The following is a 19,542-nucleotide window of genomic DNA, read 5'->3' as shown; positions in this document are numbered from 1 at the left end:
GACCTCAAACCTGTGGTCCTTTTGTCTCAGCCTCCCCAGTACTGGGATTACTGGGCTGGACCACCACGCCCACCAAGGTCATCAAATATTACGAGCCTACCACGTGCAGGTATGAAGGGCACAGCAACGAGCAACGCGGCGTCCTTGCCCTCGGGGACTGGCATCCCAGCCAGTAAATCCGACAGTAAACCCAAGTAATGAAGTCAAGCATAACACCCGTTCACTGGCGGCGTGGAGGGAGGCGGCGGAGGATGGGCGGCCGAGGGGAGCGGCTGTCACTCGCTAAGGGCTATCAGGCGATTCCTTTTGCGGCCGCGTGCGTGCGGCGCGGGGCGCTGCGAGTACCCAGGCAGGCGCGCATCCCCTCTCCCCAGAGTTCCTAACTCGGGCTGGGCTCAAGCCATCGCCAGAGCCTGCAGAGGGCAGAACGGGCACGGCCTGCGTGCCCCTCTACTCCGGCACTTACGGCCGGCCCCGCCCCGCCCCGCCCGCCCCGCGTGCGCGTGCGCGTGCGCGGGATAAGAGCGCCGGCGGCGGCCCCAGCGCAGCGGCCGGATGGCGCGGGCCGGAGCGCGGCGCCCCTCGGCCCTGGGCCTGGCGCTGCGGCTGCTGCTGGGCCTGGGCCTCGGCCTGGAGGCCGCCCCGACGCCGGCCGCGCCCCGGAGCTCGGCGCGGGCCCCAGGTGAGCGAGCCCCGCGCCCGCCCCCCGCCGGCGGCGCCCGCCATTGGCTGCGGCGCCCGTCCGTCAGGACACTCCCCCAGCACGTGGTCGGCGCCCCGGAGCGGCCAGCGGCTTGGATGCCCGGCGCCCCCGGCCCGGCGCCCCCGGCCCCGCGCCCGGCCTGCCCCGTCGTGGCCCTCGCACCCCGCGCCGCCCTTGTGCCCGGCGGGGCCGGCTGTCCGGCCTCCAGCCACGCGGGCGGGTCACGGCGAGTCGGCCGTCCAGAAGCCCTCGCCCGGGGCCAGAGGCCTGAGCTGCCTCCCGGGCCACCGAGCCGACCCCCGACGGCCCCTCCGCGGCTCCCCGCCTCCGATCACGGAAGGGGCTCCCCCTCGAGCTGTTTCCCGCGTGGCCCCGACCACTCCATGAGTCCCCGGGGGGCAGGTTCGCGTCGGCTCTACTGATAGTGGGGGGGTCAGGAACGGGCCGCCACCCCCGAGGTTCCCGGGGCATCTGGGAGCGTTGGAGTGGCCTGGCTGGGCACCAGGAACCCCCGGCTGACCTGGGGAGCTCGAGCACTTACCCCCCCCCCCATTTTTCCGGGCCTCTCTCTTGTAGAGGTCTCACCCCAAAGTCCCTGACTTCTCGAGTGAAATAGTCCAGGTTATTTCAACGAGGTGGATTCACTTTAACTAAGCACAGAGCTCTTTACATTCAGGCGGCTTCTTTATCAAGATGTCCAGGTGGCCAGTCCTGACTCCGGTGGGCACTGTCCTGGGTCTGGGCATGAAGTCAGGGCCCTGACCTCCACCGAGTGTCCAGACAGGAGGTCAGACATTAGGGGCTCAGGGACCACTTGATCCAGGGCCAGACACCCCAGCTGTCCAGGGAGGGGAGTTCAGAGGACTCTGGTCTTTTGGTGGCCCCAGGAGGAAGTGGCTCCTGGAGGCTGCCAGACCCCCGTGGGCAGGGAAGGAAGCCAGCTGCCCCGTTCTTCCTGGCTGCAGGTGTGGGCGAGCTGGACACCTGGGGAGGCGGGCTGGACGCGCGCAGTGGAGGGCGTCCAGGCTGGGGGGGGTGACTGCCCCTCCCCTCAAAGGCCACCTCCTGTCTCCAGGCCTTGCCCCCTCCAGCTGGCCTCTGTACCCCTCCAGAGCAGCCAGCAGCCCCAGCCTCCCTGTTCAGAGGCCCCAGCTCCTCTGTTCTCAGTTTGGACCCTTCTGTGACCTGTTAGCCAAGCACTGGCACGGGTCATGCGCTCAGCCTGAGCTGCTCTGGCAGCCCCATGGGTGGGGGGCTGGGGTTGCAGATCTCCATGGGTCTCCGAGAGGGGCATGACTTCCTCCCAGGAAGGAGGCCAAGACCTGAAGGCTGCAGAAGAAATCACAGGTGCAGAGGGAGGGCCTTCTGGGGCGGGGCAGGCGCAAGCTAAGACTCCCCCCGGGGGGGGGGGGGACGAGCCAGGAGGCGCATGCCAAGTGCGGTGGCACAGGCCTGCAATCCCAGGACTAGAGAAGCAGAGACAGGAGGATCACGGGTTCAAGGCCAGCCTCAGCAACTTAGACTCTGTTTCCAAAGAAAACAGTAGCGCTGATGATGTAGCTTGGAGGTAAAATGGCACTGGGGTCCATCCCCAGTCCAAAAAAAGAAAAAAGCTAAGCATGCTGGCACATGCCAATAATCCCAGTACTTGGGAAGCTGAGACAATGGGGTCATAGGTTCAAAGACAGCCTCAGCAATTTAGCAAGACCCTGTTTTATAAAGGAAGCAGGTTCCTCTTTCTTTTTTTTTTCTTTTTTTCTTTTTTTCCCAGCACTGGGGGTGGAACCCAGGGCCATCTACCTCTGAGCTATACTCCCAGCCCTATTTTTTATTTTGAAACAGGGTCTTACTGAGTTGCAAAGGGCCTCACTGTCCTCCCGCCGATCGTCCTGTCTCAGCCTCCCAAATGCTGGGATTCCAAAGGGCCACCACACCTGGCTAAGACCTTGTTTTTAAAGATAAATAAATAAAAAGGGCTGGGAGTGTAGCTTGGAGGTAGAATCCCCTGGGCTCAGCCCTTGCCCACCAAAAAAAAATAAAAGGAGGAAGAAGAACATGGAGAGGAGAGCGTTTGGTTGTGAGAGGGCCTGGGCGGTGGGGCAGGGTGACGAGTGGGCGCTGGTGTCTGCTGCAGTATAGATCAGGGCCCTGCAGCAGCTGACAAGACACAGTCAGGTCAAAGGGTGGTCAGTGGGTGTGGTGGTGCATGCCTGTAATCCCAGTACTTGGGAGGCTGAGACTGGAGGATGGAAAATTTGATGACAGCCAGGCTTGGTGGTGCATGCTTGTAATCCCAGCATTCAGGAGGCCGAGACAGGAGGATCACTGTTCCCCGACAGCCTCGGCTGGGAGTGGTAGTGCATGCTTGTAACCTCAGCATTCTGGAGGCTGAGACAGGAGGATCGCAGTTCACGAACAGCCTCAGCTACTTAGTGAGGCCCTCTGCAACTTAGACCCTGTCTCAAAGAATAAAACATAGGGCTAGGGTGTAATTCAGAGGTTGCATGCCCCAGGGTTCCATCCCCAGACCTGGAAGAAAAAAAAGAAAAAATAGGGCTGGGGGTGTAGCGCAGAGGTAGAATGCTGCTGGGTTTCATCCCCAGTACCAAAAAAAAAAAAAAAAACAAAAACAAAAAACAACTTGAGGCCAACCTCAGCGAGTAGTGACACTCTCAGCCACCTAGGGAGACCCTGTTTTAAAAAAAATGGCTGAGGGTGTAACTTGGAGATAGAATGCCTATGAGTTTAATCCCCAGTACCAAAAATAAAAATATAGCCAAGGGTGGTGGCACACGCTTATAATGCCAGTGCTGGGAGGCTGAGCCAGGAGGAACCACGGGGAGAAGGGAGACTTAGCAACCTGGTGAAATCCTGTTTCCAGGTAAGCACTAAGATCAGGCTGATTGTAAGGCGTGAAGGTAGAAGGCCTCAAAAAATACCATAAAACATAAAATAGGGTTGGGGGTGTAGCTCAGAGGTAGACAGCCCTGGGGTCAGTCCCCGGCACCATACACGCCAGTGAGGTGGGATCTGGGAGAATATGGGGTCAAGGCCCCCAGCCCAGGGCCCAGTTTCCCCCTTGCTAAGCAGTTGGGATGGAGCAGGCCCTGCTGGCCTGGGCCATGAGCCTGGCCCGGAGCATGTTGGAGGGGGCCTCCTCCCCCAGTCCGTCTAACCAGGGAGTTGTCTCGGTGTAGACGTCGAGGATCAGGGCGTCCAGGGTTCGAGTCCCGCCTCTTGCATTTGCGGAGCGGCCTTTTGGAGTAGACTGGGCATCGTGGCGGCGCCCGCCCAGCAGGGCTCTGAACTAACTGCCGCCGCACCCGCTCGCAGTGCTCCCCGAAGGGCAGGGCGGGAGCCGCGCCGGGCCTCCTCCTGGAGGAGGGCCCTGACTCCGAGGCCGCCGGCCTCCCTTGTGCGCTCCCACAGGCCCCAGCGCGGGCTCCTGCCCGCCCGCCAGCTTCGCCTGCCGCACCAGCGGCTACTGCCTGCCGCTCACCTGGCGCTGCGACGGGGACTGGGACTGCGCCGACGGCAGCGACGAGGAGGAGTGCCGTGAGTGGCCACGCCCCGGGGCGGGGCCGGTGGGCGGGGCCTGGACGTGGGCGGGGCGGCCCGCACGGTGATCCCGGCCTTCGGGAGGCTGAGACCGGAGGATCGCGGTTCGCGGACAGCCTCGGCTACTGGGGCCCTTGGCAACTCAGTGAGACCCTGTTTCAAAATAAAGGATAAAAATAGGACTGGGGGTGTAGCTTGGAGGCCCCTGGCTTCCATCCCCCTTAGCAAAGGAAGAAAGAGAAACAAAGAAGAAAGAAAGAAAGAAAAGAAAAGAAAGAGGGCTGGGGTGTAGCTCGGAGGTAGAATGCCCCTGGGTTCTAACTCCCGTACCACAAAAAAAAAAAGAAAATCAAAAGAGTTGGAGCTGGCGTGGTGGGGAACGCTTGTGACCCAATTCTTGGGAGGCTGAGACAGAAGGATCCAGGTTCGCAGCCAGCCGCAGAGGTTTAGACCCTCTGCGATTTCGCAAGACCCAGACTCAAAATAAAAAATAAAGTAGGAGCCAGGTGTGGCGCAAGCTTACAATCCCAGCATTCGGGAGGCCGAGACAGGAGGATCGCGGTTCATCGACAGCCTCGGCTACTTAGGGAGGCCCTTTGCAACTCAGTGAGACCCTGTCCTAAAATAAAGTATAAGAAATAAGGCTGGGAAGCCGGGCAAGGTGGTGCACGCTTGTAATCCCAGTACTTGGGATGCTGAGACAGGAGGATCGCAGGCTCAAGGCCAGCCTCGGCTCCTTAGGCCTCCGCAAGCCAGTGAGACCCTGTTTCAAATTAAACAAAAAATAGGGCTGGGGGTGTAAGTCGGAGGTTAACGCCCCTGGGTTCAATCTCCAGTACTAAAATAAGACGGGCTGGGGGTGTGGCTGGGAGGTAGAAGCCCCTGGTCCAGTCCCCAAGCCCCCCATGCAAAAGTGGGATTCTCAGGGAATCGGGCAGCGGGAGTTCTGGGATTTCCTCGTGGACGTTAGCCTGACTGGCCTGCTGTGCCGCAGGGATCGAGCCGTGTGCCCAGACTGGGCAGTGCCCGCCGCCCCCCAGCGCCCCCTGCGCCTGCGACGGCCCCAGCGAGTGCCCCGGCGCCGGGAACCTGCCCAACTGCGGCCGGCCGCCCTGCCCGGCGGGCGAGGAGCGCTGCACGCAGGGCAGCACCTGCATCCCGCACACCTGGCGCTGCGACGGCCACCGCGACTGCCCCGACGCCAGCGACGAGCTCGGCTGCGGTGGGTGCCAGGGGCCGCCTGCCGTGCGGGGTGGGGTGGGGGCCGGCCGGGAACCACTGACAGACAGGAGGACCGCAGGTTCATGGCCAGCCTCAGCAACTCAGACCCTCAGCGACTGAATGGGACTCTCTTTCAAAATGAGTAAAAAGAGGCCGGGCGTGGGGGCGCACGCTTGTAATCCCAGCATTCGGGAGGCTGAGACAGGAGGATCAGGGTTCGCAGACAGCCTCAGCTACTTAGTGAGGCCCTCTGCAATTCAGTGAGACCCTGTTTCAAAATAAAGAATAAAAAATAGGGCAGGGGGTGTGGCTTGGAGGTCGAATGCCCCTGGGTTCCATCCCCAGACCCACCAAAAAAAAAAAAAAGAAAGAAAAGAAAAAAAATAGCCGGGGCGTGGTGGCGCACACTTGTCATCCCCGCGCTTGGGAGGCGGAGACAGGAGGATCGCGCAGGTTTGTAGTCAGCCGCGCTGGCTTAAGAGACCCTGTCTCCAAATAAATAAAAAAAGGTCTAGGAGTGTAGCCCGGAAGGAGAAGGGCTTCTAGGAACCCCAGTACCACCAAAAAATCATAAATAAAATAAAATAGAAGCCGGGCGTGGTAACGTATGCTTACAATCCCAGCGTTTGGGAGGCTGGGACAGGAGGATCACGGTTCAGCCTCAGCTACTTAGTGAGGCCCTTTTTCAAAATAAAGAATAAAAAACAGGGCTGGGGGTGCAGCTGGTGGGGGGGTAGAATGCCCCCTGGGTTCCATCCCCCATACAGCAAAAATATAATTAAAAAATAAGGGCAAGGGGCCTACTTTGTTGCTAGAACCCAGGTTCAACCCTCAGTACCAAGAGAGAAAAGTTACCCAGTGCCCGGCTTTCTTGCAGACACCAGTGAGCCTTCCCAGGGGGGCAACGGCACGGCCACGGGCACCCCCACGACTCTGCAGAGCGTCACCCCTCTCAGGAATGCCACAGAGGCCTCTGCGGGCGGCCAGCACGGGAACCCCGGCGCCTACGGGGTCATCGCTGCGGCAGGTAAGTAGGGACGCCCAGCGGAGGGGGCGGGCGGGCAGGCAGGCGCCCCCTGCCTTCCTGGACTCACCGCCCCCACCCCCAGCAGTGGTGCTGAGCGCCGGCCTGGCCGCCGTGGTGCTCGGGATGGTCCGGCTGCGCGCACGGGGCCCGCTGCCCGCGCTGGGGCTGCTGGCGGCCCTCAAGGAGTCGCTGCTGCGGTCGGAGCGGAAGAGGTCACTGCTCTGAGGACCGGTCCCCCCACCACGCGGGAGCCAGGCCACGGCGGGACCGAGGCCGGGCCTGGAGGCCAGGCCCTGGCAGGGGCGGCGGAGGCCGGGCACCCCAGACACTCTTCTCCAGCCGGGAGCCTGGATGGGGGACGAGGGCCAGCCCCGGCCACTGCCCGGACAGCCCCGTGTGCACACTCCTCCAGCTCCGCTCCCCGGGCGCCATTAAACCTCGTTCACATCCTCTGCCCGTGTCCTCGCCTCTCCCTGGGCCTGGCTGCGCCCAGCGCAGAGATGGCGGGCTGGAGACCTCGGCTGGGCACCTGCCTCCTGCTTCTGGGAACTCGGGCAGGGCTGGCGGAGCTGCCTGCACCCACAGCAAGCTTCCTGAAGTAGAGGCCACCCGGACAATTCAGAGACTGGCTCCCGGATGGGTCTCCGTCCCAACGTATTTGCTTATTTACTTATTTTTGTATGGGGACGCTGGCTCACTGTGGTTTAAAATGTAGCTTTTAGCCAGGCGTGGTGGCCCACGCTTGTCATCCCAGCGTTTGGGAGGCTGAGACAGGAGGATCGCAGGTTCCAGGCCAGCCTCAGCTACTTAGGCCCTCCGCAACTTAGTAAGACCCTGTTTCAAAATAAAGGATAAAAAGTAGGGGTGGGTGTGTAGCTCGGAGGTAGAATGCCCTGGGTTCCATCTCCAGTACTGTAAAAATAAATAAAATGCAGTTTTTTTCTTTTTTCTTTTTTTTCTTTTTTTTTTTTCGGGTCTGGGGGTGGAACTCAGGGGCATTCGACCTCCGGGCTACACCCCTTCCCTATTTTTTATTCTTTATTTTGAAACCGGGTCTCACCGAGTTGCAGAGGGCCTCACTCAGTAGCCGAGGCTGTGCATGAACCACGATCCTCCGATCTCAGCCTCCCAAATGCTGGGATGGCAAGCGTGCGCCACCACGGCCGGCAAAATGCAGCTTTTAAAGCAGGGCGTGGTGTCCCCACTTGTAATCCCAGTACATGGGAGGCTGAGACAGGAGGATCACAGTTGGTGGCCAGCCTCAGCTACTTAGGCCCTCTGTAACGAAGGGCCTGTCTCAAAGCCGGGCTTGGTGGCGCACGCTTGCAATCCCAGTATTCGGGAGGCTGAGACAGGAGGATTGAGGTTCGCAGACAGCCTCAACTACTTAGGCCCTCTGCAATTCAGTGAGACCTGGTTTCAAAATAAAGAATAAAAGATAAGGCAGCGGGTGTAGCTTAGAGGTCAAACGCCCCAGGGTTCCATCCCCAGTACCGGTACAATAAAAACAAATATAAAAATAAAAATAAAATGTAGTTTTTAAGCCAGGCATGGAGGTGCATGCCTGTAATCCTGGTTCTTGGAAGAAGCCAGCCTCAGCAATTTAGCGAGACCCTGTTTCAATTAAAAAAAAAAAAAAAAAAGCCGGGTGTGGTGGTGCACATTTGTAATCCCAGTACTCGGGAAGCTGAGACAGAAGGAGGGGGACATCCTTAGCAAGTAGTAAGACTTTCTTCAGCCTAGCTACACCGCGTCTCAAAGCAAAAGTAAAATAAGCTGGGTGCGTAACTCCAAGGTCAAAAGCTCCTGGGTTCAACCCTCAGTACCAAAAAAGTCTGTTCCTCCCAGAAGGGAGTGCTGAGGAGGGGCGCCGAGCTGGCCACCTGGAGGAGCGTGGACGGCGGCGCTGGCAGGAGGCAGAGGGAGCAGGAAACGGCCTTGGCTTGGCCTTGTTTGCAGGAGGAAGCGGGCGAGGGGCCGGCCCTGGCCTGCCGGCGGGAGTGTCCCCAGGCTGCGTGTAGGGGCTGTCCTGTGCTGCCTGGCACCGGGCCCAGGGGGGTGAGGGGCTGAGGCATCCATGGGAAGAGCCACAGCGGGGGTACTGTGCCGCAGAGGCGCCCAGGCAGCCAGGTGGGGCACTGCTAGGCGTTTTCCCTGGGATGGAGCCTCCCCTTGACCTCTGCAGGCCAAGGAGACCTGGACGGCTGAGCCCCACAATACAGAGACCAGGGGCGGTGGCGCACACCTGTAATCCCAGTACTCGGGAGGCTAAGACAGGAAGATTGTCAGTTTGAGGCCAGCTTCCGCAACTTAGCAAGACCCTGTTTAAAAAACAAATACTAAGCCGGGCGTGGTGGCGCACGCTTGTAATCCCCGCGCTTGGGAGGCGGAGACAGGAGGATCGCGCAGGTTCGAAGCCAGCCGCGCGTGCTGGCTTAGGAGACCCTGTTTCCAAATAAAAATGTAAAAATAGGTCTGGGAGTGTAGCCCGGAGGTAGAAGGGCTTCCAGGAACCCCAGTACCACCAAAAAAAACCCCCCAAACAAACAAACAAAAAAACCAAATACTAATAAAAATAGAGGGCTGGAGGTGGTTGCTCAGAGGTAGAATTCTGCTCAGAGGTAGAATGCTCCCAGGCTCCATCCCCAGTACCAAAAAAGCTCAGTCTGGCACGGTGGTACACACCTATAATCCCAGTACTCGGGAGGCTGAGACAGATTTACAGGTTTGAGGTTAGCCCCAGCAATTTAGCAAGACCCCGTTTCAAAATTAAGCAAGAAGGGCTATGGGTTATCTCAGAGGTAGAATGTCCCTGGGTTCAATTCTCAATACCAAGTAAGTAAAAAGCGGCTGAGACGGGAGGATCGCAGGTTCCAGGCCAACCTCGGCAACTTAGACCCTCAGCAACTTACACCTCCAGCCCTAGTTTTTTTTTTTTTTTTTTTTTAATTCTTTTTTTTTTTAAGGGTCTCACTGAGTTGAAAAGGACCTCACTAAGTAGCTGAGGCTGCCCGTGATCCTCCGGTCCTAGCCTCCGGAATGCAGGGGTTACCGGCGTGCACCACCAAGCTGGGCCTGGACTTTTGCCAAACACACACACATTACTAACGCACCAGGGACCTAGCTACATGCATATCTACATGTGTCTTTAGAGACCAGAGGAAATGGGTCCCGCTCAGTCCCACCCCTCCGGCCAGTCTCAAGTCTGCAGTCCTGCAAGCCCACCAGCAGAGGGCGCCGTCACCCACACTTTTGCTTGCCCAGGTTAAAGGTCCTTAGCAGAAATGCTTGGAATTAGAATTGTTTCAGGTTTCGGATATTTTGGGATCTGGGAAATATTTGCATGTACTTTTTTTTTTTTTTTGTGGTACTGGGGAGTGAAACCCAGGGGCTTTTTTCTACCTCCGGGCTATACTCCCAGACCTACTTTATACTTTATTTGGAAACAGGGTCTCACTAACTTGCTGAGAGCCTCAGTGAGTAGCTGCGGCTGGCTTTGAACCCGTGCGATCCTCCTGTCTCAGCCTCCCAAGCGCGGGGATTACAAGTGTGCGCCACCACACCAAGCTTACTCTTTGTGTGTGTGTGGGTCTGGGGATGGAACCCAGACATTCGACCTCCAAGATATACTACCCCCTGCCCTATTTTTTATTCTTTATTTTGAAACGGGTCTCACTGAGTTGCAAAGGGCCTAAGTAGCTGAGGCTGTCCTCGAATCGGAATCCTCCTGTCTCTGCCTCCCCAATGCTGGGATTACAAGTGTGCACCATCATGCCTGGATTTATTCTCTTTTTTTAAAAAATTTTTATGGTCCTGGACGGAACCCAGGGGCCTCTACCTCAGGACTACACCCCACCATATATTTTATTTGGAAACAGGGTCTAAGTAGCTGAGGCTGGCTTCGAACCTGTGCGATCCTCCTGTCTCAGCCTCCCAAGCGCAAGGATTACAAGCATGCGCCACCACTCCGGCTCAAACTATTCTTTTTTTTTTTTTTTTTTTTTGGTGGAATCCAGGGACTTTTCTACCTCCAGGCTATACTCCCAGACCTGTTTTATACTTTATTTGGAAACAGGGTCTCACTAAGTTGCTGAGAGCCTCACTAAGTAGCTGAGGCTGGCTTTGAACCTGTGTGATCCTCCTGTCCCAGCCTCCCAAGCGCGGGGGTGTGCCACCACGCCCCACTGCTTTTTTTTTTTAATATCTTATTTGGAAACAGGGTCCCACTGGCTGTGCGCATCTGGGCTGAGGGGTGTGTAAGCAGCTGCCTTAGCTCCCCGGGGGCTCGGGGGCAGCAGAGGGGGCTGTGACAGCGACCCACGTTCCAGGCAGAGACTTCCTGTCCATTCTCGGTTATTATTTATTTGGTTTATTTTTATTTTTTTTATTTTTTATTTTTTTGCGAGTCTGGGGATGGAACCCAGGGGCATTCTACCTCCGAGCTACACCCCCAGCCCGGTTTTTTATTCTTTATTTGGAAACAGGGTCTCACTGAGTTGCAGAGGGCCTCACTACGCAGCTGAGGCTGGCCGCGAACCTGCGATCCTCCCGAGTGCTGGGGTGAGGAGCGTGCGCACCGCGCCCGGCTCCCCCAGACGTACTGGCCCCACCGCGGGCCCGCGCTGCGGCCGGGGTGTGGCCCCCGGTGGCCACGGTGCTGCTGCAGCCCCTCAAGTCCAGGTGCACGGAGGGCAGAGGGCGGGACAGGTCATCAGCCCCCCGCTGGGCCTCCCTGTCTCCGCCGAGCCGGTCCAGCCAGCAGCAGCCCGGCCTATGTGGCGGCCACGTGCCCGTTGGTCAGCCGGGCGGCACGGCTGCGGGGGCCGTCGGCCGAGGCGGCCCCGGGCCCCCGGGCCACGCCGTTCCGCAGCTCCCCGTCGCTGGAGTCCGACTCCTCCGCGTCGCTGCGGATGTCCTTCCCCATCTGCCGGGCGGAGGGGCGGGCGCTCAGGGCCTGCAGGGCTGGGGGCGGGGCTGCAGGGCTGGGGGCGGGGCTGCAGGGCTGGGGCGGGGCTGCAGAGCTGGTGGGGGCTGCAGGGCTGGGGGCGGGGCTGCAAGGCTGGGGCGGGGCTGCAGGGCTGGGGCGGGGCTGCAGGGCTGGGGGCGCAGGGCTGGGGGCGGGGCTGCAGGGCTGGGGCGGGGCTGCAGGGCTGGGGGCGGGGCTGCAGGGCTGGGGCGGGGCTGCAGGGCTGGGGCGGGGCTGCAGGGCTGGGGGCGGGGCTGCAGGGCTGGGGCGGGGCTGCAGGGCTGGGGCGGGGCTGCAGGGCTGGGGGTGGGGCCTGCCGGGCATGGCATGTAGGTATGGGGCCTACGGGGGTGGGGCCTGCCAGGCGGGGCGGGGTCTGCACTGCTGGGGGCGGGGCCTGCCGGGCGCGACATGTAGGGCTGGGGGCCTGCGGGGGCGGGGCCTGCAGGGCTGGGACGGGGCCTGCCTGCCGGGGCGGGGCCTGCCGGACTGGAGGCGGGGTCTGCACTGCTGGGGGCGGGGTCTGCAGAGCTGGGGCGGGGCCTGCCGGGCGCGGCATGTAGGGCTGGGGCCTGTGGGGGCGGGGCCTGCAGGGCTGGGCGGGGTTTGCACTGCCGGGGGCGGGGTCTGCACCGCTGTGGCGGGGCGGCACGCACCTGACCCTTCTTGAGGAAGCTGTAGAGCATGCGCAGGATGAGGCTGAACCAGTACAGGTGCAGCAGCTGCAGCACCATCAGGAGCCCGTTGAAGAGGTAGTAGCCGGGGAAGGGGCTAGAGCCCCGGAGGGACTCGTAGTAGGTGGTGTAGAGGATCCTGGCGGGAGGCAGGCAGGGAGCCAGGGCCTCAGCAGCTGCCCTGGCTCCGCGGGGACACCCACACCCTGCGCTTGGGGACCCGAGTCCCCGCCCCACTCCCTCTGCCACGCGAGATCAACAGGCGTCCGTCACCTGGCCTTGCCCAAACCCCACTGCCCTGCTAGGTGGGCTTTGGTTTGGTTTGGTTGTGTGCCTGGGGATGGAGCTCAGAAATGTTTTGCGGTTAGGCTACTTCCCCAGCTCTATTTACTAAATCTTGACCCAGGGTCTCTGAGTCACCAGGCTGGCCTCCACCCTGCGGTCCTCCCGTCTCAGCCTCCTTATGTACCACCTCACCTGACTCCCTGCCTCTTTTTGTGGCAGCCTCCCAAGTCCGGGGACTGCAGGCGTGCACCCTCTCCTACTTTTCAAAGGCAATTCATGGAGACGAGGCATGAGCCTGGTTCACTGGTACCTGGCCTTAGGAGGCACTGGCTGGCCTCGTCCTGAGAGCTCTCTCCACCCCTCCCAGGCCTGCAGGAAACCAGGCCATTCTACCTCCGAGCTACACCCCCAGCCCTATTTCTTATTCTTTATCTTAAAACAGGGTTGCACTGAGTTGCAAAGGAAGTCACTAAGTAGCTGAGGCTGTCCATGAACCTCCCTCCTCCTGCCTCAGCCTTCACGTGCTGGGATAACAAGATGCTTCCCATGCCCGGCTCCCTGCCTCTTAAGGGCAGGACCCACATCTATCTCCCTGCTGACACTTCACATACAAGAAAGAGAAACGTAACCCTAAAGCTAACCCTAACCCTAACCCAACCCTAACCCTGGCCCTAACCCAACCCTAACCCTAACTGGTAACACTACCCTAACTCTAACCCAAGCCCTAGCCCTAAGGCTAACCCTAGCCCTATAGCCCTAACCCCTAGCCCTAACCCCTAACCCTAGCCCTAACCCTAACCCCTAGCCCTAACATCTAAGCCTAACCCCTAGCCCTAACCCTAACCCCTAACCCTAGCCCTAACCCCTAACCCTAGCCCTAACCCCTAACCCTAACCCCTAGCCCTAACCCTAGCCCTAACCCCTAACCCTAGCCCTAACCCCTAACCCTAACCCCTAGCCCTAACCCTAACCCTAGCCCTAACCCCTAACCCTAGCCCTAACCCCTAACCCTAACCCCTAGCCCTAACCCTAACCCTAGCCCTAACCCCTAACCCTAGCCCTAACCCCTAACCCTAGCCCTAACCCCTAACCCTAGCCCTAACCCCTAACCCTAACCCTAACCCCTAACCGTAGCCCTAACCCCTAACCCTAACCCTAACCCTAGCCCTGCCACCCTGGGACTTGGGAGCGCTGAGGTCTTTTTCCTTCTGGCCCGCCGCCCTCAATGGCTCCCTCCTCCGTCCAGCTCAGCCCCTAAGGCCTCGAAGCCCCAGCCTCCCCGCCCTCCCCGGGCGCTGCCCCTCTGGCCTCGGAGGAGCAGTCCTTCCTGGCCCTCAGCCGGCGTCTCCACTCCCCAAAGCTGGCAGGCCGCAGTGGGGGCCTGAGCCTCAGCCTCCTTGCCCCCCCCCCCGCGGGGCTGCGACTCACTGGGTGGGCAGGAGGACCAGGCGGGTGTAGAAGAAGACGAAGGAGAAGAGGACGAAGAGGGTATTGCAGGCCAGCGACCAGCGCGCGTAGTTGAACACCTTGCAAGCCTGGGAGGGGCGAGAGAGCGCTCAGCACAGGCCGGCACCGGGAACCAGGCCGCCCTCGTCTCCACGAGCCGCCTTCGAAAAGTAGGAGCGGGTGGTGCGCGCCTGCAGTCCCCGGACTTGGGGGGCGGCCACAAGACGATCCCAGGTTCAAGGCCAGCCTCAGCAACTTGGCGAGGCTCTCAGCGACTCGTGGAGACCCTGCTCCCAAAGAATGACATAGGGGCTGGGAGTATAGCTCAGAGGTAGAATGGCCCTGGGTTTGATCCCCAGCGCTACAGAACCAGAGCAAAGGAAGGAAGGAGAAAGGGGTAGAGAGAGCTTACTTCCCAGGGGGGATGCGAGGCCTGGAGCCCCAAGGGGGCTGGGGGCGTGGCCTCAGAGCCTAGGAGGCGGGCGGGGGCGGGGCCTCCGGATCCAGGGGTGCTGGGCGTGGCCTCAGAGCCTAGGAGGCGGGCGGGGGCGGGGCCTCCGGATCCAGGGGTGCTGGGCGTGGCCTCAGAGCCTAGGAGACGGGCGGGGGCGGGGCCTCCGGATCCAGGGGTGCGGGGCGGGGCCTCACTCGGGTCGGGGCCTGGCTCAGGGGCGCCGCCCACCTCCAGCAGGAAGTCCGCCGCATCGTGCAGCAGCAGCACCAGACAGCCGACGCGCAGCAGGTTGGAGCAGTAGGAGGTGGCCATCAGGGTGATGGTCACGAAGTGGTGCGCCACCTGTTCCTTGAAGTCCTGCGGGAGACGGCGGGCCACCGCTGGGACACGGCCCAATGGCCGGGGAGCAGGCCCTGACCCCACACCTCCCTCCCGGGAGGCCCAGAGGCAGCTGGGGGGGGGGGTCTGGGCCGCGTCTCCCAGGGCGCCCCTCCCCTGGCCGGAGCGCCGGGCCTCACCTTGCGCTTGGTGTCGAAGGGCAGCGTGATCAGCAGCGACACGTAGAAACTGAGTTCTAGGAGGTACCACCAGTACAGGCTGGGCTCCAGGACCTGTCACAGGTGGACCGGGTTGGCGCAGCCGGGAGGTGGGCATCTCAGGACCCTCTGCCCCAGCCGGGCGGGCGGATCCCGAGAGCGAGGAAGGCAGGCTGCCCTCTCCTGGAGCCGCCGAGGCCAGCGGCCTGGCAGCAGCCCCTGCTGTTGAATCCCGGCAGTAAAAATAGCCCGGGAGCAGCGCTCGCTCCGGACCGGGAGGGACCGCGGCTCGCGCACCCACCTGGATCGGGTAATTGTCCCAGCACACCGCGGGTGTCCACAGCCAGGGCTTCTGCGGAGACACAGGGCCGTCAAGGTCCAGGAGGGGGCGCCCCCCCCTACCTGGGCCTGGTCATCCTGCCCCCCCTACCTGGGCCTGGTCATCCTGCTCCCCCCCCTGCCCCGCTACCTGGGCCTGGTCATCCTGCTCTCCCCCCCCCCTACCTGGGCCTGGTCATCCTGCCCCCCCCACCTGGGCCTGGTCATCCTGCACCCCCCCCCCTACCTGGGCCTGGTCATCCTGCTCCCCCCCCTGCCCCGCTACCTGGGCCTGGTCATTCTGCTCCCCCCCCCCCGCGCACAGTAGGTCCCCGGCAGGCCCCCGGGGGCTGGGGACGGGCAGGCAGGGGTTGGCTCACGTGGTACAGGACGCAGACGCCCCCGACGAATGAACAGAGGTAGAAGGCCAGCCTCCAGCTGCGGGGAGAGGCCGTGAGGAGGCTGGGGGCCCGCCCCCCGCCCTCCGCCCGCCCGCCCGGCTTACCTGGCCTCGCAGAACTTCTTGGAGAGGTGGGGCCGGTCCAGGTTCCGGCGCCTCCGGAACCAGCGCTGGGTCTGCCGCAGCGTCAGGCCGCACTGCGCGGCCAGGACGGCCATCTGCGCCTGGGGAGGGCGGCGGAGGGCAGCGCCGCGTCTGCCAGAGGCCCTGCCCGCGGGGCGGTGGGGTGGGGGGCCTGGGCGCCCCCCAGCCAGCGCCCCCGGCCCAGGCGGGCCCTGGGGGAGAGACCTCGCCCGGCGCTGCCCGCACACTGACCAGGAGGCGGTCACGGGCCTCCCCCAGGTCTGCGCGGCGGCCACACCGGGGAGCCCCCATTCCTCCCCAGGTGAGAGCTGCGCCCATCCCAGGCCTGACAGTCGCCACGCCCAGGGAGAGGGGGCGGGGCCTCCGCACAGCGAGCTGGGGGCGGAGCTTACCCCAAGCTGGGCGAGGGGCGGGGCCTCACCCCAGAGAGACCGAGGGGGCGGGGCCTCAGTCCCCCCGGGGGCTGAGAAGGTGGGGGGGGGCCTCACTCCCTAAGTGAGGGGGCGGGGCCTCACTTACCAGGGGGCAAAGGGGCGGGGCCACACCCCTAGGGATGAAGGGGATGGGGCCTCACTCCTGAGGAGGCCAAGAGGGCGGAGTCCCATCGCCCAGGGGAGTGTGGGGACCGGGCCTCACAACCAGAGACAGAGGGGGCGGGACCTCGATCCCCGAATGCTAACTGCGGGGTGGAGAAGGCGGGGCCTCATGGCCTAGGGAAGCGGGATGGGCGGGGCCTCGGGTCCCAGGGAGCCTGAGTGGGCGGGGCCTCACTGCTCCAGGAGACTGGGCCCTTATAGCCCAGGGAGGCTGTGGAGGCTGTGCCTCAATCCCAGGAGGCTGACTGGGGCGGAGCCTCACTGCCCAGGGAGGTGGAGAAGGCGGGGCCTCATGGCCTAGGGACGCGGGATGGGCGGGGCCTCGGGTCCCAGGGAGCCTGAGTGGGCGGGGCCTCACTGCTCCAGGAGACTGGGCCCTTATAGCCCAGGGAGGCGGTGGAGGCTGGGCCTCAATCCCAGGAGGCTGACCGGGGCGGAGCCTCGCTGCCCAGGGAGGTGGAGAGGGCGGGGCCTCGTCTTCCAGGGAGGCTGGCGAGGGCCAGGCCTGACCTTGGGAGGCTAGGGATCCCAGGGGAGTGCAACGTGGGGGCATGTGTGGGGGGCCAGCGGCCACCTTGGCTTCGCAGGTCCCCAGGGATGGTGGTGGGTTAGGGACTCACCTCCTGGGGTCTCCGCCCTGTTTTGAAGAAGTACCGCTCCAGCGTGGGCTGGGGCTTCACCTGCCTCCTGGTCGGATCCCGCACACCCAGCCACCGTCCCAGCGGCAGGGCCACGAATCTGGGTGCAGGGGGGAGACATAATAAATGCACCTCCAGGGGCTCCGGGAGGCGGGGGCAGGGCCAGCTCCCGGGGCACAGGGTACCTTTGCCCATCCCAAGCCCGGGGCAGGAGTCGCCATACTGCGCGCCTCCTGGTGGCCTGGGTCCTGGCGCCTGCTCCCAGCATCCCCTGCTCCAGGTGGACCCTGGATGGAGCCCCCGTTGTCCACAAGGGGCCCCACGGATGGCTCCAAACTCTCCATCCTAAAACACTCCTCATTCGGGGAGACCGAGGACCGGAGCGGCCTGGCCGGGAGGACGGCTCACACTCCACTGCCGTGAGGACTGGGCGGCTGGGTTAGGCACTGGCTCGTTTATACCGTGTCTCACGGTCCACATGGTCCTGGCAGGTAAACTGAGGCTTTATACCGTGTCTTCACGGTCCACATGGTCCGGGCAGGTAAACTGAGGCTCGGCGCCGTCTGCCAGCCACAGCGGCACCATGTGGGGGCTTGAACTCACGACTCAACTTTCTTTTCTTCTTTCTTTCCTGCAGGGGCGTTCTACCTCCGAGCTTCCCTCCCAGCCCTATTCTACTTTTATTTGGAAGCAGGGTTTCACTAAGCTACAGAGGGCCTCACTACATTGCAGAGTCTGGCCTCGAATCCGTGATCCTCTTTTCTCAGCCTCTCAAGTGCCCGGCTCCCCCACCCCTGTCCTATAAAGGTGGCATGGCCAGATGTGACCCGTGGCCAGTGTCCCCCATACACCAGGCATCAGTCAGAGGCCGAAGCCCAGCGGCTGAGGGCCACCACAGCACTCAGGACCAGCTAAATGAAGGCCACGGGCTGCGGGGTGCTGCTCTCACCTCTCAAAGGCCATGCGCAGGGCCACCAGGGCCAGTGCCAGGGGCAGGGCTGCCAGCATGTGCCCCGGGTGGGCGAAGACCAGGCCATCCTTGTCCTCCAGCTGGGCCCACGTGTGGTTGGACGGCAGCCAGAACCGGTCCTGCCACAGCCAGGCATTCAGGCCGGACAGCATCCTGCGGGCAGAGCGCGGGTGAGCTGAGCCGCCAGGTGCGGCGGGCGGGCCGCGCTGCAGCCGGGGAAGGGAAGCCGCTTCCCCAGCAGCTCCAACTGGTCCCTCGGCGCCCCACTCACCCGAGCTGCTCTCTGGCCACCGCCAGCCCACCGGCGGCTTCATCACGGCCACTAGTGAGGACAAACAGGGGCTGGGTGTCTTCAGGCAAATGACCCAACCTCTCTGAACCCGGAGTTCATTGGTGAAACAGGGCCAGGAGTACCCAAGTCTCAGCTGGCCAGACCCTAACAAGAAACGCCAGCACAGAACATCACAACAGCTGCTATTCTGCACTGAAATGCTGGCTGGGGTCAGGGGAGCGGCCAAGCAGGGTTCTTAGCCCAGGGCTGCGCTTAGGAGCTTGGACCTCTCTTTTTGCGGTACTGGGGCTGGAACCCAGGGGCATGCTACCTCCGAGCTACACCCCCAGCCCTACGTTTGGTTCTTTATTTTGAAACAGCGGCTCACTGAGTTGCAGAGGACTTCACTAAGTAGCTGAGGCTGGCTGCGAACCGCGATCCTCCAGTGTCAGCCTCCCGGATGCTGGGATGACAAGCGTGGCCCATCACGCCCGGCTAGCCCTCTCGCCCTTTTTATTTTTCACTTTAAAACAGGGTCTCACTAAGTTTCTAAGGCTGCTCTTGAGCCTGCAATCCTCCTGTCTCAGCCTCCCAAGTACTGGGGTGACAGGTGTGCGCCCCCACGCCCACCGAGAGCCTGTGGGTGGGCGGTGGTGGAGGCGGGCCAGCCCTGCACCAGTGGTGCCCCGCCGACTGAGGAACCCCGAGAACTCCTCTCTCCCAGATCTTGAGCCAAGAGCCCAATGGCACCTGTCTCCAGAAGGAAAGTTTGCTTACTCACTCATCTGCCCATCCATCCATCCATCCATCAGTCCATCAGTCTGTCCACCCGTTGAGACAGCTATTAATCCATCATCTATCCAATCATTTTCCATCCATCCATCCATCCATTTGTCCAGCTTCTCAACCATCTTCCATCTGTCCATTTATCTGTCCACCCATTCATCCATCCCTCCAACCACTTTTCATCCATCCATCCATCCATCCGTCCATCAGTCTGTCCACCCGTTGAGACAGCTATTAATCCATCATCTATCCAATCATTTTCCATCCATCCATCCATTTGTCCAGCTTCTCAACCATCTTCCATCTGTCCATTTATCTATCCACCCATTCATCCATCCCTCCAACCACTTTTCATCCATCCATCCATCCGTCCATCCACCTGCCCATCTGCCCAGGCTACGGATGTTCTGGGATTCACTTGTGCCGCCAGTCCCCGGCTGGGGCTGCACACAGACACGGCGGGGAGCCGAGCAGCCCTGGATTTGTAAACAGATTCTGGGGCCAGCGGGGACCGGAGTTTGACGGGGCTTGGCAGAAAACGCGCAGGGT

At 61.8% G+C, this 19,542-nt stretch overlaps 2 protein-coding genes across 2 annotated transcripts; one reads left to right on the top strand and one right to left on the bottom strand.

The window, feature by feature from the left end:
* Positions 1-555: 555 nt before the first annotated feature.
* CD320 (CD320 molecule) lies at positions 556-6,734 on the top strand (the record flags this gene model as incomplete). The annotated part of the gene is made up of 5 exons (XM_080715456.1): positions 556-682; positions 4,133-4,258; positions 5,256-5,483; positions 6,360-6,509; positions 6,595-6,734. The coding sequence occupies 5 exons, from the start codon at positions 556-558 to the stop codon at positions 6,732-6,734; spliced, it is 771 nt and encodes a 256-aa protein (XP_080571582.1).
* A 4,546-nt stretch (positions 6,735-11,280) lies between these two features.
* On the bottom strand, positions 11,281-18,088 carry CERS4 (ceramide synthase 4; the record flags this gene model as incomplete). The annotated part of the gene is made up of 10 exons (XM_080716004.1): positions 11,281-11,433; positions 12,132-12,288; positions 13,863-13,969; positions 14,563-14,691; positions 14,853-14,945; positions 15,172-15,222; positions 15,569-15,626; positions 15,694-15,812; positions 16,949-17,066; positions 17,916-18,088. 10 exons carry the CDS (start codon positions 18,086-18,088, stop codon positions 11,281-11,283), a joined length of 1,158 nt encoding a protein of 385 aa, XP_080572130.1.
* Between the last annotated feature and the right edge of the window lie 1,454 nt (positions 18,089-19,542).

This window comes from Muscardinus avellanarius, assembly GCF_963383645.1.
Source record: "Muscardinus avellanarius genome assembly, chromosome: 18".
NCBI classification, from domain to species: domain Eukaryota; kingdom Metazoa; phylum Chordata; class Mammalia; order Rodentia; family Gliridae; genus Muscardinus; species Muscardinus avellanarius.
The sequence above is the reverse complement of the archived record's forward strand: the minus strand, read 5'-3'. Positions and strand labels throughout refer to the sequence as shown.